Source organism: Kogia breviceps, chromosome 3 (assembly GCF_026419965.1).
Source record: "Kogia breviceps isolate mKogBre1 chromosome 3, mKogBre1 haplotype 1, whole genome shotgun sequence".
NCBI classification, from domain to species: domain Eukaryota; kingdom Metazoa; phylum Chordata; class Mammalia; order Artiodactyla; family Physeteridae; genus Kogia; species Kogia breviceps.
Window position 1 is genome coordinate 86,997,378 of NC_081312.1, and position 19,602 is coordinate 87,016,979.

The 19,602-nt window shown below is 50.6% G+C and overlaps 1 protein-coding gene across 1 annotated transcript; it reads right to left on the bottom strand.

The window, feature by feature from the left end:
- Positions 1–871: 871 nt before the first annotated feature.
- On the bottom strand, positions 872–18,295 carry EPB42 (erythrocyte membrane protein band 4.2). The gene is made up of 13 exons (XM_059059481.2): positions 18,286–18,295; positions 16,573–16,758; positions 15,408–15,638; positions 13,050–13,168; positions 11,792–11,896; positions 10,729–10,906; positions 10,010–10,148; positions 9,619–9,722; positions 8,607–8,849; positions 7,263–7,562; positions 4,374–4,528; positions 3,102–3,235; positions 872–1,034 (listed from the first exon to the last, which is right to left on the bottom strand). The coding sequence occupies exons 1-13, from the start codon at positions 18,293–18,295 to the stop codon at positions 872–874; spliced, it is 2,067 nt and encodes a 688-aa protein (XP_058915464.1).
- Positions 18,296–19,602: the final 1,307 nt, after the last annotated feature.

Genomic DNA, 19,602 nt, shown 5'->3' on the forward strand with positions numbered 1-19,602 from the left:
ATTTTTTAAAGGGTTTTAATTTATAAAGTGCCATTCTGTACTTTTAAAAAGTGTTACAAGGAAAAGGAACTAAAATCAAACAGTATCAAAGCAACAAAATGTAAGCAAACAAAAAAACTTGTAACTTTGTACAAAAGGAGTCCAGTTCTTTATCTTTATATGTCCTATTTTTTAAAAAAATAGGTCCTGTTTTCTTTATACTTAATAATTGTGTATTTCTCTACTGGACCAAATTTATGTTATTAACATCAGACTTTATTGTGGGATATTTAATATTTCATAATATTTAACTCTAATAAGGACTTATCTGTAGCTGAATCTAGAAGATCATTCTGTTCTCAGGTCTCATGCTGTGTGTTTTATAACTTTCTTCAGTCATCTTTGGATCTTTAAGGGTAATGGTCAGGGATAGCACTGGTCAGTATAATCTTAGGATTACCTAAAAATCATATTCTTAGCTAATATTGTCCCATTTCATCAGCAATACAAGAATGATTTAAATGTTAGGTTCTTTTCCTTTATAAACTAATGTATGTATTAGTGAACAGTAAATGGTTATGAAGAACCCTGGACTCAAAAAATCTGAATTTACTTATCTGAGTACCTTTACAAAGGCTTTTTATTCCTCGAGCCCAGTAGTTTGCATTCTAAGACAACTAGTCTTCATGGGTGCCTTGAGCCAGGGTGACAGAAATGAATGAATGTCTTTTCTGTTGATTTCTGGGAATCTAGTTTTGTTCTTGGTCACTCTTCTGCTCAACCTGAACAGAGATCCACTTGTCTGATAAGCAGAGTTTCTCTTCCCAGCACATTCGGTTTTAGATTGTAGATTCAAGGGGTGGTTGGGGAGAGTGATGCTAGAGCTGGAAGTTTAAGCTGGAGTTTCAGGGGCTACCACAGTGACACTTCTGAAGTTAGTTAGGTTCTGGAACATGTTGCAGTCCATTTCCACAGTGAGCCTCTGGAGCCCCACCTGCATTGGTGTGAACTCGAGTTGGGTGCGCAAGGTGTTTCTGGACTGCACCGAACTTAATCTGAAATAAAGGAAAAGGCAGGTGCTAGTTCTGTCCCAGGGTCATTGCTTTGCTGGTCCCAGTGACTCTTATCCTTACCTGCTTAAAGAGGTGGTCTCTGAAGAAATAAACATCCAAGTACCTTGCTGTTAAAACAGAGGAGGTTTGAAGGGGATGGAAGGCAGGAGCCTCCTATGGTGAGCAGTTGTATGTTTGAGAAGAGAAACATCCTATTCTAAGGGCTTCCAAGCTGCATCTGTTTCTTTTACCACCTGTGACTTCAGTCTGGTCCTGTTCTTAGTAATAGTATGTTTGGGAAGGCTGTTTGGAACCCTTGTTGCTAACTGCAGTGGATCCAGTGGACATATTGAGATGTCAGTATGTCAACAGGTGGTGTTTTGGAGCCCTATCAGCAACCTTCTCATCTGCCTGTGGACCTTCTTATGTTGACTGAGGGAATGGTGCAGATTTTTTTGAGGAGCTTTGCCCCACAATTGAGCTGGGAGAACACAGAAGTCTGGTTAAATGTTGGTAGTCCCTCCTCTCAACTTATGGGCAAGACTGACCCACTGAGTTTCTTGAGGCTGAGGCAGTGGCTCAATAACCAGACAAGGTGTCAGGGACCTCGGGTGGTAGGAGTAGGCATCGTGAACTCTAAACTGTACGTATATATTCAGCAGAGGATGCCGTGGAAATCATGAGAGAAGGAGCAATAATGAACAAAGATACAACATCTAAAACCAACAAGGCACTAATCTAGACTATACAGGGTTTGTGTATACACACACACACACACACACACACACACACACACACACACACACACAGACACACACACAAATCAACAAGGAAAAAAGGCAGGAACACCAAAAGAAAAGTGGGCAAAGTTAAACTATACAGAGGAGGAAATGGAAAAGGCTAATAAACATGAAGAGTTACAAATTAAAACAATAATGAGATATTACCTTATCCTGTTAGACTGGAAAAAAAGAGAAAGCTGGGTATTGCCAAGAGTGGAGGAATGGTAGGAAGATAGAAACTGTCAAGTACTGCTGGAGGGAGTTGTAGACACTTGCAGCCATTATGCAAGCCCATCTGATAGCACGTGGTCAAACCAGGTCAGATCCTATGTCTCAGCAACTCCATTCCTGTGCGTATTTCCCCCCACCTCCCACAGATTTTCAAGCAAGTATGTATGGGACGTATATTTGTAGTGTCGGAGAGTTGGAGGCTCTGTGGAGTGGCGTGGTAGGAAGTTGGGGGTGTACACGATGGAGTAATATGCAGCAGAAGCAATGGACTTGACATGTGGATGAATCGTGAAAACAGTTCTGAGTGAAAAGTAAGAAAAAGAATTAGATGTAACACCATTTACGTAAGTTAAAAATACAGTACTGGGCTTCCCTGGTGGTGCAGTGGTTGAGAGTCCACCTGCCGATGCAGGGGACGTGGGTTCGTGCCCCGGTCCGGGAAGGTCCCACGTGCCACGGAGCGGCTGGGCCCATGAGCCATGGCCGCTGAGCCTGCGCGTCCGGAGCCTGTGCTCCGCAACAGGAGAGGCCACAGCAGTGAGAGGCCCGCGTACCGCAAAAACAAACAAACCCACAGTACTCATGAAGCAACAGTACTCATTTTATACATACTAAAAAAAGGGATATGAAGGGTGGTAGTGGGAATGGGGGAAGGGACTAGGAGTAAAAGAGAATGTGTAAATAAACAAAATTCTGTATTGTGGTGTCGCTAGTAGAATGCAGCTCTGGCTTCACTGAGAGGCAGCCTACCCTCCCTGTGGTGTTCCCTCCCACCCAGCCCTGACCCCCTCACCTGCATTCACCAGCAATACCAAGGCTCTCCCTGTGTGACCAGGGCCGCGGCCAGCGTCAGGTGCCAGAGAGGCACAGAGCCTCCTCCATCACTCCTGCACCCACATTGGTGGCCCCAGGATGAGAGAGGCCCTAATCCTTTAGTACAACTCTGGCAGGTACTTGTCTCCATAGACAAAGCAAAGAGACAGTCATCGATCTTGGGTTCCTGCCTTTCTGACCAGTTGAGATGTTTTTGTGGATTGAGAAGCTTGTGGTCTCTTACCTGTATCTCTTTTCTCTGTGAATGAGTCCCCTTCCGAAGATGGAGATCACACAGCCCTTCATGGGAGCATCTAAGGAGTTATGGATGCTGACTGAGGCCGTAAGGGGCTGATGTTGCTCTGCTGTCTCCGGCATCTGTGGGAGATGCCAGGAGCACAGAGCTGCAGTCACTCCTTCCCCTCCTGGCCACCCTCCCTGAAGCCTCCTCAGTTACTCTCCTAGCTCTGCCATCCTCATCCAAACTCCACAGCTGACTTCTCTACCCCTCTACCTGCTCTTCCTGCATTTACTCTCACCCTTGACCCATCACTGACAACCTCTGATGGTGCCTTTCCCTCACTTAGAAACTTTGGAGGGTTTCCCATCGTCCTCAGAATCCAGCTTCGGTTGGCATTCAGAGCCCTTCCTGATCTGCCCCCAATCTACCCGCAGGCTCATCTATCTGTTCCTCCCCTGACTGCAAGACACCCCAGCCTCTTTGGGCACTTTCAGAGCCTCAATGCATCCCTCAGGCTCCCCTCCTTTGGGCCTCTTTATTCAGCCTTCTGTCTGCAACGGCCTTCCCCCACCTCTGCACTGAAAGCTTACCCATTTTTCAAGGCCCAACACAAATGCCACATCCTCCATGAAGTCTTCCCCAAACTCACCAGCTGGAATTAATCCCCTTTACTTCACTTGTCCCAGAGTGACTTTGTACCTCTCCTAAAGCTCTGACATAAAAGACCACACGTTGTGTCTCCCTTGCCCAACTGTAATAACCTCTACCAGGGCAGAGACCAGGTCATATTCATTTTGGTCTGGGTAGACGTGTGGAAAGAGTACTGGACCGAGAGCCCTAAGCCTCTAAAATGTCCTATTTTTATGACTGTGGGCATGATGCTCTCTGGGACTGTTTCCTCCTCTGAACAATGGGAACAATTCCACCTCCCAGGGCTTTTGTATTAAAAGAAGTAAAAGAGGTGAAAATACATTGGCACATGTACAAAGTGCTAAATAAACATAGGCTGTTATCTCTGTAAGTATGGAGGCGGCAACTGGGAAGACCCCAATTTTAGAAAACTTTACTTAATCTGAACTAAAGTTGGAAGATTTAAACCTTAATAGCATGTATAAGAAACCATCTCTTTCAAGAGAAGGAGCTCTCAACCCAGCATTTCCTGGTAGTTCTTCAGCACGGACACCTGCTCTGAAGCTTGAGGGGCTCGGTGCCTTCTGAAACGGGGACCTGAGTAGCGGCAAACACCAGTGATTTGGGGAAAGACTTGGTGCCTACCTCGATGGCAAGGTGTGGTCTGCAAATGGCGATGTCTTGCTGAGCAAAGCAGGTAGGGCTGGAGTGTGTTGCCATAGCGGTGAGTCTGAGGAAACTATTCTCTGGCGGGTTTTGTTTAAAATTGGAGAAGGACAGGAAGGTGGAGATTTTCTGAGCTGAAACATATGACAAGTGGAGTCAGCACCCAGGGGTGAGTGCATGTGCCCTGGAAACAAGCAGTAGTTTCACACACAACGCAAAGGAGTCGGGACCTCACTGAAGCCAGAAAGATGCCTCATTCCTCACAGCAGTTTCAGAATTGAACTCGTCAAGAACCCACCCATGACCACCATCACTGCCACCGCTAACACTCTTGATGGACCACCTCCACAGGGCCGGGGAAAGGGCCCCTGTGAACTAGAACAATTGAAGCTCTTGGAGCCTGTTTCCTTGTCTAATAATAACGCCTACCTGGAGGGACGGCTTGTGGTTCACGAGACAGTCATTAAGTGCTGGTCTCAGACCTGCCACCCAGCCGTGGCTGAATATATGTATGCTTAGTCCCCTCCCCTTCTCTGCTTCTGGTCTTTCCCTTTTGCAGAGAAAATGAAGCCATCCTTCGTCCTTAAGGGAGCCTCTCGAGCTCATGTTCTCATTCGCAACCTACAGACATAGACATCTACCCCTGCTGTTAACCCCTCCAGCCCCCCCAGAGGGCAAGGCATCCCCCCTGCCCAAGTCCAGTCCTTTGCTTTTTAAATCAGTACCCCACCCTGACCCCACCACTGCTTAGCTGTGTAACTTTGGGCAAATTATTTAACTCTCTGTGTCTCGGTCTCCTCATCTGTAAAGTGGGATAATAATGGTTCCTGCCTCATAAGGTCATTATGAGGATAAATGAGATGATGCATATAGAACACTTAACACCATGTTTGCCAAAAATAAGTGCTCGATAAATGTGAGCTATAATTATTCTAGTTGCCTCTCATTTCCCCAAGGGTTGCACCATCAATTATAACCCATCTATCCTGAGGTTTCCATCTTTTTCTCTCTGCTGATTCTTCCTCAGCATGTAAGTGGATTCTGCTGTCTCTCATCTTGAAAGAAAACAAAGAACACCCTCCTCCCCACTATCCCTGGCTGACTACCACCAGGTCTCCCTTCTTTTTCCATCCATTCTTCCAGGAAGGACTGCACACCTTGTCTCACTTCCTCAATTCTCAATCTGTTTAAGCCCCAGGAACCTGGTCTTTGCCATTGCTTCTCTGTCAGACCACTCCGTCAGTGGATGCTTTTCAGTCCTGACCTCTCATGGCCTCTCTGCTGACCTTGCTTCGTGCCCCCATCCTCTCTTTCACTTCTCAGTCTCTCACTCTGTTCTTTCCCTGACTGCCCCCTGCACCCCAACATGCTGGTGCTGTCTGGGTTTCCTGCTCACCCTCTCATCTTCTCACAGTCCTCTCCCACTCCCCCCACCCCCATCCAGGCCTTTATGTTGCATACCAGGTTTAGGTTTCCAGCTGCCTACTGGCCGTCACAGCTTGGATGTCTTATGGGCTTTCAAATCCAATGTGCCACAAACAGAACTCAACATCTTTCTCCCCAAACTTGCTCTTCCCCATTTGCCCTATTCTGGAGGCTCACCCAAACTGGAAGCACCCTTTCCCCACATACACGAGTTCAATCTAGCCCACCTCTTCAATATGACTTCATTTGAAAAGTGCTGCTAGTTTAGTTTGTCCTTCATTTCTTGGCTTGATTATTACAAAACCTTCCAACCTACAATCCAGTGGTTGTTGACATTCGATGTACATTAGAATCATTTGGGAAGCTTTCTAAAACAATCCCAGTGTCAGGCCACACCCCAAATCAATTATAACAGACTCTGACGGTGAGGCCCAAGCACCAGTATTTTTAAAATTCCCCAGGTGATTCAACGTGCAGCCAAGGTTGAGAACCACGACTCTAATATGACCCCTTCCATTCCATTCTGCCCATGAATTTCTGATCACATTGACTCCCCTGGTTAAAACCTCCCACCAGCTCCCCACTGCCCGGAGAACAAAACCCAAACTCCTCAGCAGGACCTACAAGCCCCTTCATGATCTGGCCTTGTCCAGCTCTCACACCACTCCCCCACTCCATCCTTCCCTCCCTTGGAAAGGGAACAGGCGGGTGGACCGGTCAGGAGGCTGCTGCAGTCATGTAGACAAGCACTATTCCACTGATTCTCTTGCCTGCACATTGGAATCACCCAAGGACTTAAATTTTTTTTTGATGTTTGGGCCAAACCATACAGTTTCTGACTTAATTAGTCTGGGGTGCAGGCTGAGCATCAAACTTCCCCCAGGTGGTTCTGATATGCAGCAAAGTTGGAGAACAACTGTTCTAGTCCAGGGAACTTCAACTCTAGAATAATCCAGGGAGCTCTGAAAAAAATACCAGTGCCTGGATCCCATCCAAAATCAATTAAATAAGAATCTGAAGGAGGAGGAAGAACCTGAGCATATGTCCCTTCTTCCTGGAATGCCAATGACCCTCTTTTCTGTCTGACACTGTCCTACTCAAACTTCAAGACCGAGGGCAAGCCCGATTTACCCGGGGGCAGCCTGCTCCAGCTTGGGTAAGACGCTAACCCGCCATTGTACTCTGTTTACCTTATCAAACACTTCTTACATTGCTTCTTACACTGTCTGTTTGCTTATATAACTGCAAACAGAATTGTGGGTTTTTTTCCCTGTGTGAAGCTCAATAAATATTGGTTGAATGAGAAAGAGAGAGAGAGAGAGGGCACACCAGGAGCTAGATGCTATCTCTTCAGATCTGCAGGGGGTGCTATATGGCTGCTGCCTGCCCAGGGCGGGAGCTGGGTGTGTGGAGTGTCTGGGGAGGGGGGCTGTAGAGAGTTACCTGAGTTGGCACTGAGTGTAAGGACAAGCTTCTTCGTCCAGAGCTTGGCAGCAAGGACACCATTGTAGTACACTGCCTGCAGCCCAATGGCCAGCTGCACTTCTTTCTCATGGTCACTAGGGTTTAACAAGTTCACAGAGAACCGGGCGTCCCCTCCCAGGGCTAGGGAGCTGGGTGCTTCCAAGAAGAAATGTAGAGGATCATCAGTCTCGAGACTGGGAGGATGGATGCCATCGTCTTTCCAATGTTTCATTCTGTTTTCCTGGACCTTCTCCAGCACCTCTTTTTCTTGAAGAGATCCTGAAGAATGGAATAAACAAAGCAGGCCTCTTACCCAGCAGGTGTAGACCCTTCTATTAGCAGCCCAGGATTAAGGTTCATTTCCCCCACTGCTGCTCAAATGCCAAAGCCACGTGAGCTTTGCAAACCTCTACGTCAGTATTTAGCTAAAAAAAATCTGTGTTAGACCCACCATAGATACAGTGTATCTCTTCCAAGCCACTCATGGATCAAGTTCTTCAAGTGCTATGAATTTGCCCCTTGAACGGTGAGAGAGCTAGTTTTTGTACAAGTTGCAGGGACTTGAATCTTCCTAAGTGAAGAAGTTTGGACTTATTCCAAGGGCAATGGAGGCCATGGAATATTCTGGAACAGGAATATTCTGGAACATAATTATATTTGTGTCTTGGGAAGCTCATTCTGGAAACTGTAAGTTGAAAATGGAGGAATGATGGGGAGACTGGAGGCGGGGGTCTAGTTAGGAGGCTGCTGCAATACTTTAGACGAGAGAGGACGAGGCCCTGGATGACCTACAGGCAATGGGGAAGGGGATGAGGAGATGGGTGTGAGAGTACAGTGGGGTTGTGATGGGGGAGACTCGAGGACAGTGCAGGCCTTCTTGTTTGGACAAATGGGTGGACAGTGCAGTGGTGGGCTCCAAATCAGCTTGGAGGGGTGTTGAAGGAGAGCAGAAGAGAGAGAACATCTCTTAGCAGCTGGGCTTGGTATTAACTGTGCTGTTGTATAGCAGTGGTTCTTAACTGGGGGCAATTGTGCCCCCAGGGGACATCTGGAAATGTTGGGAGACATTTCTGGTTGTCACAACTGGTGGCAGTGGTTGAGGGGGAGCCGGCATCTAGTGGATAGAGGCCAGGAATGCTGCTGAATGTCCTATGGTGCACAGCCCTCCACAAGGAAGTTACCCAGTCCAAAATGTGAATAATGTCAAACAGGGCTGAGAAATCCCATTTTATATGATGGGGAAAGGACCTCTCTTTGGCCTGCGTGTGTCTGGCCCATTCTTCTCCTCCTGTTGCTGTTTCAGGGCCCTCCTCTGCCCAGTACCTTCAGGATACTTGTAGTTCTGCGTGATGTCCTCACAGCGGTCACAGTCCACACCCTTGGTGCTGATGTTGTTGCCAACATACTTAGTGTTGGAGTCGGTCAGCTCCACTGTCCCATCCTCATGGCACTTCCAGACCACACATGAGGCATTTATCGAGGCAAAAATGTCTGATACTGCAGGGGTCAGCCCCAGCGTCCCCTCCTTGACTGCTTTGACTGGGACCAGATCACAGGCCTCCAGGACTGAGGGAGAGAAAGGTCGGTGAGCAAGAGGAACCACGCCCAGACCTCAGCTTGGGTCAGAGCTGCACAACAGCAGTCCCCATCCTATGCCCTATTGTCCCTCCCCTGGGATCAAGGTCAGAGGTGGGCACTAGGCAAGGTTTCTGAGAGGGCACTGCTGAGGTGAAACTCACTATTTAGTGACAACACTTTAGGGTCATGGCCTATGGCAGGAGCCCTCTCAGAAACTGGACAGGTAATAACCTCAGAGGTACAGAGTACACGGGAGTTCTTAAGCCAGCTTGACTACAGACATGATAGGAATAGGTTGCCTTTGCTGAGCACTTCCTATGCGCCAGGCTCTGTGACAGTTCTGTTCCTGGGAAAGGAAGAGCCATCCTTTTATAACTCCTGAAGATTCCTTTTCTGAGCTTGAGCCTATCCTGATATCCTCTTCATCCACATCCGGAACCCCAGAAGTCCCACTCTACAAGCTGTCTTAAGACCCTCTGCCCTTTCATGAGACTCAGCTCCCTCACCTGTTGCTCTGAGGGGGGCTAGTCTCCCTGAGACCTTGGGGCCAAGATGGCTAACGCATTTGTCCCCTTGAGCCTGCGGGCATCAGGTCAGCATTCTGCTGGTCATTATCATTCCTGGCGCTTCTCCTGTTTTAGGGGATGCAGACCCCCTTTGGACCACCTGCTGCCCCTCTTTCCTCTCCGAAGGACTCCTTGTCCTCATGCAGCTCTGTGCGGCCCAGGGAAGTCCTGGGCCCATGCCCAGGCTTTACCTCCACCTCCATTAGGAGCACTTGGGTACAGAATCTGCCATCCATCGTAACCCTGGGGCAGAGCAGGCCGAGCCATCCAGCACTCCGTGGAAGTCTGGAAGATCCTGAAGGTAGCAAAGGAAACAATTCTAGTGGGGAAAAAAAGAGTCCCGAAGCGGTCCTAGAAATGACAGAGCTGTAGCTAGGGGGAAAGGAGGATGCTGCATAAAAGTGGTTGCAACACTCCTGGGAAGGGGCATGCACTCCACAACTCACCCTGACCATCAGCATCCTGCCTTCAAGAGTCTTGAAGGCCTACTCTCAGCGGGGCCACTCGGGGTTCCCACGGGTGACGCCCCACGGGCTTGGAGCCCTTCCAGGTCTGGGACCTCATCCCCTTCGGGCTTCTCACCAGATTCTGCCTCTGTGGCCTTCTCCATTCTGAAGCCCCTCCTCATCGTAGTACTCATCTACGAGCAGGCCCCCGCCAGTGCCCTGGGCTGAGGTGAATGTGGTAACGACGCGGGCAGGGATTCCCAGGCCTCGCAGCACTGCATGGAAGGGGGCAGGGGGTCAGGGCACCAGAGAGGCCTGGGATGTGGGGGGCAGGGTACATGGCTAGCGTTTTCAGGGTCTCCTTTGGACACCGGGCACTTTCACTATCTTAAATGCCAGGTGACATTGTGGAACGAGAAGGGGCACAGGCACCAGAAAGCTAGAATTGACAACAGCCAGACCCAGGCCATAAGAAGGCCCAGAAACGAGGAACAAACCAGTTACACAGCAGGCAGAGTACACAGCCTAGGGAGTCTTATGGGATACACAGCAGGGCTTGCTTTCCTGGGGCAGGGCCAGGGGAAGCTTCGGGGAGAAGTGAGTTTGGGAGCAGAGCTCTCCAGATGGGCCCAACTTTGCCGAAGGGGCAAAAGGAGCAGCAGCTGGTTGGGAGGAGCTGCTCGGGATAAGTAGCTGGTTTCTTGGCCAGACAGTGCACCGGAAGGAAGCTGTTATGGGCGTGATGGAGGCGGGGAAGTGCTGCGGGTGGAGGAACGGCAACTCAAGAAGCAGGGCAGACACTCTGCACAGTCGCCAAAGGGACGTTTGGGTGCGGCAGGCAAGCCTGCTCTGTACCTGTGCAAGAAACGGCGGCCAACACCCAGGCCTGACCATCATACACGGGCCTCCCCTGGCCCTTGACCCACTGCCGCAGGATGGGCGCGCTGCCCCGGCGCTTGTTCAGCAAGGCCCTTTCCTCGGTGGTCTGGATCTGCGGGGTGGGCAGGACACTCTTCTCCTTGAGAGCGTGAAGCTGTTTGGGGAAATGTGGGTGGGCAAGCAGGGCTCATCACAGCTCTCCAAGCGTGGTGAACAGACCACCTGCATGGCAATCACCTGGAACTTGTTAAACCTGCGTGTCCCTGGGCAGTGAAAGCACTGAGTCCTAACCACCGGACCGCCAGGGAATCCCTGGGAATCCTCCTTTTTAACAAGTCCTGCAGAAGCAGGGGTTCATGGACCGTAGTGAAAAACAAAACTCAGGACACAAGAGCTGCAGGAGGGCTGCCCCTCATTGGAGCCCTTTTGCTGCTCCTTGGCCTGCCTGGCTCCCATTCCTTGTAAGTGTTTGCACCTGGGGCCTCGAGGCCCACGCATCCCAAGCTTCCTCCCCCCCGCAGGCTGGCCCTGTCCCTCACCAGCTCTTCAGAGGCGTGGACGGAGCCACAGGAGGAAATGCGGAGCACGTTATTCCTGTGAGAGAACTTTTAAGGACAACAGGAAAGCACCAAGCTACCTTCATGGGAATAGTTTAGAAATGAGAACAAATTCCTTTGACCACCTTAGCAGCAAACACTGGGTAAGATGGACCCGACCCCCTTCCTGCCGGGGACCTAAGCCCCCGGGTTGGGCTGGGGGTGGGGAGGAAGGGAGGGGGAAGCACTCCAAGGAAATCCAGGCCAGTTTTAGTCCTTGCTGGCTTGTGTCCTGAGGGATGACACCTCCCTGTGTGCTTTTCTCTCCCCTGTGGATGCTACTGTCCTCCCCTCCTCAGAACTTTCTTCAAGGACTGTCCCCCACACCCTGGGAGGAGGGGACCATTTGTGATTTGAAGATTGCCAGGGCCGTAGAGGTGGGGCAGCTCTGTCAGAGGGCTGCCGTCTCGTCACCTCCCCCTCCTGACCCTGTCCTCACTTACCAATGCACCCAAGACACGGGCCACATGCACGGGGTTGCCCCACTTCTCCACCCGCTTGTCCACACTCAGTAAGTCCAGGCTGAGGTCGATGATATCCTCCTCGAGCTATAAGGACCACATAGGGCCATGATGGTGGGTGTGCAGGTCAGGCATTCCTCCCACAAGTCAACCCCGTGCCCTCATCCTTCTCCAGACTCAGGCTCCACTCCTTCCTGCCTTGCCCCCGCGGGAGTTCTGGCTTTTCCCTCTGACCCCAGGGCTGCCTGGTCCCTGGCCCGGCACTCCAGCCCTTTGCCTCTTCTGTTGTCTGACTCCTGATAGTGTGAGCTCTTGAGCACCAGGGCTGTGTCGAGTACTTTCATTTCTATTGTTTTCCATGTCATTTGCTCCTACTGTCCCTGACAGGGCAGTCCTGTTGGGGGGCAGATAAGAAGGCAGCTCCTGCTCTTGAGGAGCCCAGGGTTAGGAGTAAGGGGGACATGTGGCCACTTAGGCTACAGATCTCAGCAACATGGCCAGGGCTGTAGGAGAGATGCCCACCCAGGGGGCGCAGTGGAGAGAGTCACTCTGCCTCTGGGGGCTGGGGAAGGCTTTCAGAGGGCCTTAAAAGATGGGTAGCAGTTTTCCAGGGAATAAGGGAGGGAAGGTATTCCTGGCAGAGGGAACATTCAGCCTGCACATTCAAGGGATGGCCAGGGGCTGGAGCATGGAGTGGCTCTTGGGGAAAGGAAAGCAGTGGCCCGGCTGTGAAGAGCCTTGTGTGTCAAGCCCGGGGATTTTATTCTGTAGATGGTGGGGATTTAACAGAGGTTTGATTTGCGACATCTTTAGGAAGATAACTCTGGAAGCTGTGGAGGATGGTCTAGTGTCGCTCTGAGGGAAGAGAGTTACCACGGGGCTGAAACCTGCGTAAAGAAATGGCCTCGGGCTTCCCTGGTGGCGCAGTGGTTGAGAGTCTGCCTGCCGATGCAGGGGACGTGGGTTCGTGCCCCGGTCCGGGAAGATCCCACATGCCGCGGAGCGGCTGGGCCCGTGAGCCATGGCCGCTGAGCCTGTGCGTCCGGAGCCTGTGCTCCGTGGCGGGAGAGGCCACAACAGTGAGAGGCCCGCGTACCTCAAAAAAAAAAAAAAAAAAAAAAGAAAGAAAAGAAATGGCCTCATGACCAGGGGGTTTTGGACCTGCCCACTCTGTTTGACCTGAGTACTGAAGGTTATGGGACACTCAATGTCCCCCAGTCTTCCCCGGAGGCCCCTGTACCTGGCCAAAGTCCCAGGGCTCAGCCTGAATGCAGTCAGCCGTGCCCAGGAAGATGAGGCCATTCTGGTTCAGCAAGTACTCCCTGCGTTGAGCTTCATTCGCCAGGAACACAGCATCCTCTGGAGAGAAGAGGCAGGGATGAGGCTCTGTGGGATACTGGGCTTGCCCTCCACCTCCCGGCCTCTGCCCTCCATGCTCAGGTGGGATTCAGCTCCAGGCCTGATGGGGACTGAGGAGGAACCCCCTCTTTTCACCCCACACTGGGATCCAGGCTCCTCTCTGGTGAGAGTGGGGAAGGGGGTCAGAGTCCCTGGGTCAGCCATGGTGGCCAGCCAACAGGAACAAGCCAACCTTAAAAGGCCTACTGGTTCCCGAAGATACTTATGGCCAGAGTGCTACTGAGCCAAGAGAATTTGGCAACAGCCCAGGGAGCTTCCCAGGGGGGCCTGTTATGTCTCTCTCACAAGTTCAACCAAAAAGAAAAAGTGATTCCGAAAAACCAATCAGACGTGTTGAGAGGCCTGAGCCAAAGGGAAGACGGGCAGGGTCAGAGGGTATGTGTGGAGCGGGGGCCAGAGCATTAGTTTCCAACCAGGGTTTCCAAGTGGGTCTGGGACTCCTATGGTCTCTCCCCGCTGCCTCTCCTGCTGTCTTCATCCAAGGGTTGGGCTGGGGATCATGAGGAGGGTGGGGGCTTTAAGGAGGCCATCACCCACTCTAGAAAGCTGGGAGCAGCAGAGGGTGAGCAGTGCCAACAACTCACTCCTGGCCAGACAGACACTGCCCCCCTCCACGCCTCCCTCGCCCCCATAGAGACGCCTTCCCTACACAGGTCCCCACCAGCCAGGCATGGAGGCAGGAATCCTGGCACTGAGCCAAGACTGTGAGCTCCCTCTGAACCAAGCACTGTCCCAGAACTGTCTTTGCTGTGTCTTTGCTCTGGCCATCAGGGCTCTCTCGCTCTGGATGTGGGCTCAGAGTCAGCGAGGCAGGTACACTAAAGCCTCAGTTTTGGAGGGAAATGGCTTGAGGGTCTTTCAGTGTACGGAGAGCCATGGGGCCTCCCCCAGCTGAAGGGGCCCTGAATCCACACGCACCCACAAGGGGCAAGGGCACCTCAATGGACACTAGTTCCCATCCATTGTTCAACCTGCCAAACCCCTTGGACAGAAGCAAAGGGCCTGAACTGAGGAGAGACAGGGCCACCTGAAAGAGGGAGTACTGCAGAACCCCAGCCTGGGCGAAAGAAGTGGGGATAGGGAGCTCACTGGGATTCGGGTGCCATGTAGAAAGTGCATCAGGTACTGGGGTGCAGGAACCTGGTAAGATTTCTTCTATTTCCCCTTGTTCCCAGCCCTGCCTCACAATGAGGCCGTGAAAGGAAAAGGCTTGTCTGGCATAGCAGGGGCAGGCAAGCAGGAGGAACCTTTTCCCGTCCCCCAAACAACTGTTCAGGGAACACAAAGGTTTAAGGTGGGGGATGGCAGATTCAAAAGGGAAGACAGATTCAGTCTTCAGAATGGGCAGGAAAAGGAAATGTTCTCTTAGGTCCCGTTTGGAGCACGTCAGCCATGTCTGATGACTTTTCTAGATGAAATAGTCCTGACAACTAGAGCTGAGCTTTGCCAGAGGTGGCCACTGGAGGCCACCTGACCCCAGGAAGTCCACCCAGAGGCTGCTAGGGAGACTGGCTGTTTGATTTGTTGCTCCAGGCAGATATTTGGATAGGTCAGTGTTGAGAGAACCCAGCAGTCTGTAGTTAGGACAGAACTAACAAGTGGAGAGAAGCAGAGAGCACAGAAAGGAAGATTTATTGTGAAGTTGAAGCTGAAGCTTTGGGCTCCCCACCAGTACAGACCCCTATAAGCCCAGGGAGGAGGCTTAGCAATTCAAACTTCTGTGTTCTTTTTCTGAAAGAGGGTACCCCAAATTATATAAACTTCAGGTCCCACAAAACCTGGATTCACCCTGGAGACAGACTATGGGAGCCCAGGGAGGGAACAGAGAAGCCCGTCCCTCAGGTCACCTCTTTTACTGAAGCGCTTTCCTGTCCTGTTATAATAGAGGGTAGCTCTCCTAGGGTCATCTCAGTGAGTCTCAGCTCCTGTGACCAAATAGCCTGAGCCAGCACCAGACAAGCCTCTGCTCTCAGTGGGAAGCCCTGGGCTGCTTCTTCCAAGGTGACCCCAAGAGAGGACCCTGGGTCTGAGAGGCCATTCATCCAGGGGGCAGGCACCACGGGAGCTGAGTGCCGGTGCTGCCCTAGAGGGAGCTGGGCCCTGAGGCCTGGAGCAGTCGCACCCCAGCTCCGGGGCCTTGAGTCCTTTGCAGCCCAGGCTGGCCAAGGTCCAAACTCACCTCGACCCCAGGGGTTAAAGAGCAGTGTGAACTGGCCCAGGCATTGCTTCCTGCCCGAAACCTGCAGCAGGAGTGAGTAGTGGCCAATGACAGCGTCTGCGGGTGTGGTCACAGAGATAGTCCAGGACTGGTCGTCTCTCTCCTCCACCATTGCACTCCACCACTTCCAGTCCCCCAGACTGGAAATTGAGAACATGGCTTGGGTCCGGTTGGCCTTGGAAGGCTGCTCTCCTGCAGTCACACAGAGATGAATTGGTCATTTGGGCCTCTTTGCCACAACTCAGAGTAACAAAGTGAAGTATCACAAAGATGGAGCAAGTGAAAATTAGATTAGGAGGAGAATGAAAGCAGCCCATTCAGGAATGGGAGGCAGTAAAGGTCCTCGGCACTCATGGACCTATATCTAGAAAAGGTTCATAGTGTGTAACATGGGTGTAGTAATAATACTTCTTTCATAGGGCCCATGTGAGGTTTTTTAAAAAATACATTTATGTATTTTATTTTTGGCTGCATTGGGTCTTTGTTGCGGTGCGCAGGCTTCTCATTGTGGTGGCTTCTCTTGTTGCAGAGCGTGGGCTCTAAGCATGCAGGCTTCAGTAGTTCTGGCACATGGGCTCAGTAGTTGTGGCTCGCAGGCTCAGTAGTTGTGGCCCATAGGCTGTAGAGTGCAGGCTCAGTAGTTGTGGCACATGGGCTTAGTTGCTCCGCGGCATGTGGGATCTTCCTGGACCAGGGCTCAAACCCCATGTCCCCTGCATTGGCAGGAGGATTCTTAACCACTGCACTACCAGGGAAGCCCCCAATGTGAGGTTTTAATGAGATATTGCATGTAAAGCCCTTGGCTCAATATCTGACATGTAGTACAGATTCAGCAAGTAGTAGCAATTAAATGTTATATTTAGCCTAGGTTAAATCCCATTCAGACTTTTCTACAAAACTGATATTATATATGCAACAAAGGAACCCCTTAGTGATAATGCAGCTGAGCAACTTCTGAATCATAATAAATGCTACTTATTATGTATATTATCTCATCCTCACAGGCCCTGCCCGTGGGCAGGACTTCTGGAGGCCCAGGTGCAGTGTGAGCCATGTGCCCCTTGGTGGGCAAGAGAAAGAAACCCCCAGTCCTGCTGCCAAAGAGGTAGAGGACTGCCCCACTCACCAGTTTGTGCAATGAGGACTACCTTCTTCAGGGTTTGCAAAAATGTGCGGATTGGAGCCCAGAAGTTCAGGCTGATGGTGAAGGGCTGCCCCCTCCTCACAATGAGGCGCTGGGAGCTGATGTCATTGGTGTGGTGCTCTGCATTGTTTCTTGCTGCCTGGAAGTCACAGCTCTTGATCCCCAGGCCTATTGTGAAAAGAAAGAAATCATGGAGACTAGGCAAATATGACAATGTCAGTAAATGCAGAGACGCTGGAGTCAGAGACCAGGGTTTAAATCTTTGGCTCAACTCACTTACTAGCTGTGCCATCTCAGGCAAGTAACTTAACTACTCTGAGCCTCAGTTTCCTCTTCCTTAGAACAATCATCCCTCCTTGCAGGGCTGCGGAAAGCAAATGAGGTAATGTATATAATATGCTTGGCACCATGTCAGACACATAGTAAGTCCCATTAAGTAGGACTGTTACTATTTTTTTTTTTTTTTTTTTTTTGCGGTATGCGGGCCTCTCACTGTTGTGGCCTCTCCCGTTGCAGAGCACAGGCTCCAGACGCGCAGGCTCAGCGGCCATGGCTCACAGGCCCAGGCGCTCCGCAGCATGTGGGATCTTCCCGGACCGGGGCATGAACCCATGTCCCCTGCATCCGCAGGTGGATTCTCAACCACTGCGCCACCAGGGAAGCCCAATGTTACTATTATTAATAAGTGCGAAGCTTGTTCTCATTGTCAACCCCCCTTTCTGGTCCCAATCCAGAAGCAATGAATAAAATCCAGAATTTTGCTCACCTCTACTCATTTTTTTTCTAAGAACACAATCAGACAATTTTTAGAGCTGGTTTTGAAATCACTGAGTCCAACTGTTTTGTTTTATAGGTGAGAGGAGTGAGGCCCAGAGAGTAGAAAGCAACTCACTCGAGATTGCACGTGGCTCTTTCACCTAAAGGCTCATTAAACCCGTGGTACCATGCAGCCCAGAAAAACACTACAAGGAGGGGGTCTGTGAGTGTCATGACATCCTCTCAGGCAGTTCTCACTTTACATCGAGAACTTGTAAATGTAAATGTGCTAACAGAGGCCCCTGAGATTTCTGCATTCTCTGCTGCTGCCTGTTTCCTGGCTTGGTGTCTGCCTCTGCCCCTTTTAGTTGGGTTCCCTGGCTCCTACCTTCCTTCTCTCCCATTTAGCTTTGATGTACCACAACCCAGTGAGAAGAGCCATGTTAGGATGATCCTGGGATAAAGAATATAAATCTGTTTAACCACCATCACCATCTTACCACCACCATCATGACGGTGACCAATTTACCAACAACAACCTACCCTACTGCCACGCCATAGCCACACTCCCAGTACCATCGCTACCACAGCACCCACCACCACTTCCCACCATAACCCACCTCCGTCATCTCCACTGCTGCCAGCACTGACTGCTACCCTCCCCACCAGAGCCACACAACCATTACCTCCAGTACCACCAGTACCCACTGCCAGCCCCCACACCTCAGACCCTCCACCAGCAGCAGCACCCGTTTACTATCCCCCCACCGTAGCCCTACCTCCATCACCTCCACCACCATTAGCACCCACTACCACCTCGCCGTCACGGTCACATCATCTTCACCTCCACCACCATTCTGCTTCTTTTAATGAAAACATGTAATGATGGAGGAGCTACTGAGAGCCCAGTAAGCCCTGTGGAGAGCAGGCTTGGCTCACCTTGTCCCATGGCTGCAGGCTGCTCTTATCCACTTGGCTATAGGAAATGCCTGTCTTGAACTGTTGCTCTGAGCTTCCTCTCTGAATCTGTCTTCTGGACAGAAAATGATGAAGGCACTTTTGTTGGCTTAAGAATCTGTAAATACTGGAGTTTCCCTCTGCTTCACCTGTGTGCTTCCCCACATGTTTGTCTCTCCTGCTCCTTCCCCTCTGGTATCGCTTGGACCAGCTGCTAGGAGTTCCCCTTTCTCATTTTATCTCTTGTGCCAGGAGGCCCAGACAGGGGTATGTCTGGCAGGCTGGAGTGGGGGGTGGAGGGGGGGAAGATCTGACAGTTGGAGAAGCCCAGGTAAGCTTCTAAGCCTCTTGCTTCAGTGGCCTCAAGAGACCCTCAGAGATGTTACCTGGAGGACACTGAAAGACTCTGGAAGGAGGCCCATGTCCAACTCCAAATTCAGGCCCTAAAGATATCATGAGCTGCAAGTTGTTAGATGTTCATGGGCCTTTTTGATAGTATAAAGAGAGAACATGTGTGCCTGGGATTCATCTGTGTGAAAGAGATTAGCGGGTGGAATTTGTTGGTAAAAAATAAATGTCCTAAAAGCAGAAGCAAGAGCTCTGCCTCTTCCAAGCCTGATGGGTTTGGGACACTCTACCAGAAGGTTTGGAACTCTGTTGGGACTTAGGGCTTACATCTTTCCTATTTCTACTTGTTTAGTCAACAAGGACACGACACAGAAGAGGATCTCCTATTTGGTCCTCTTTGGCCTCCAGGGTTTTATCTGGGCTTCTGAGACTGTGTCACCAGAAGCTCTCTCAGGCGCAGCTGGACTGGCCTGCAGATATATGGCATATCTATAGAAGGATATAAAAGAAACTACAAAGACCATTGGTTGCCTGTGGGGAGGGGAGCTAGGGAATGGGGTAAGAATGTGATTTTTCTGCTGTTTGCTGTTTTTTTTTGTTTGGTTTTTAAACATCTTTATTGGAGTATAATTGCTTTACAATGGTGTGTTAGTTTCTGCTGTATAACAAAGTGAATCAGCTATACATATACATATATCCCCATATCTCCTCCCTCTTGCATCTCCCTCCCAACCTCCCTATCCCGTCCCTCTAGGTGGTCACAAAGCACTGAGCTGACTCCTGTGCTATGTGGCTGCTTCCCACTAGCTAGCTATTTTACATTTGGTAGTATATATTAGTCCATACCACTCTCTCATTTCGTCCCAGCTTACCCTTCCCCATCCCTGTGTCCTCAGGTCCATTCTCTACATCTGCATCTTTATTCCAGTCCTGTCCCTAGGTTCATTAGAA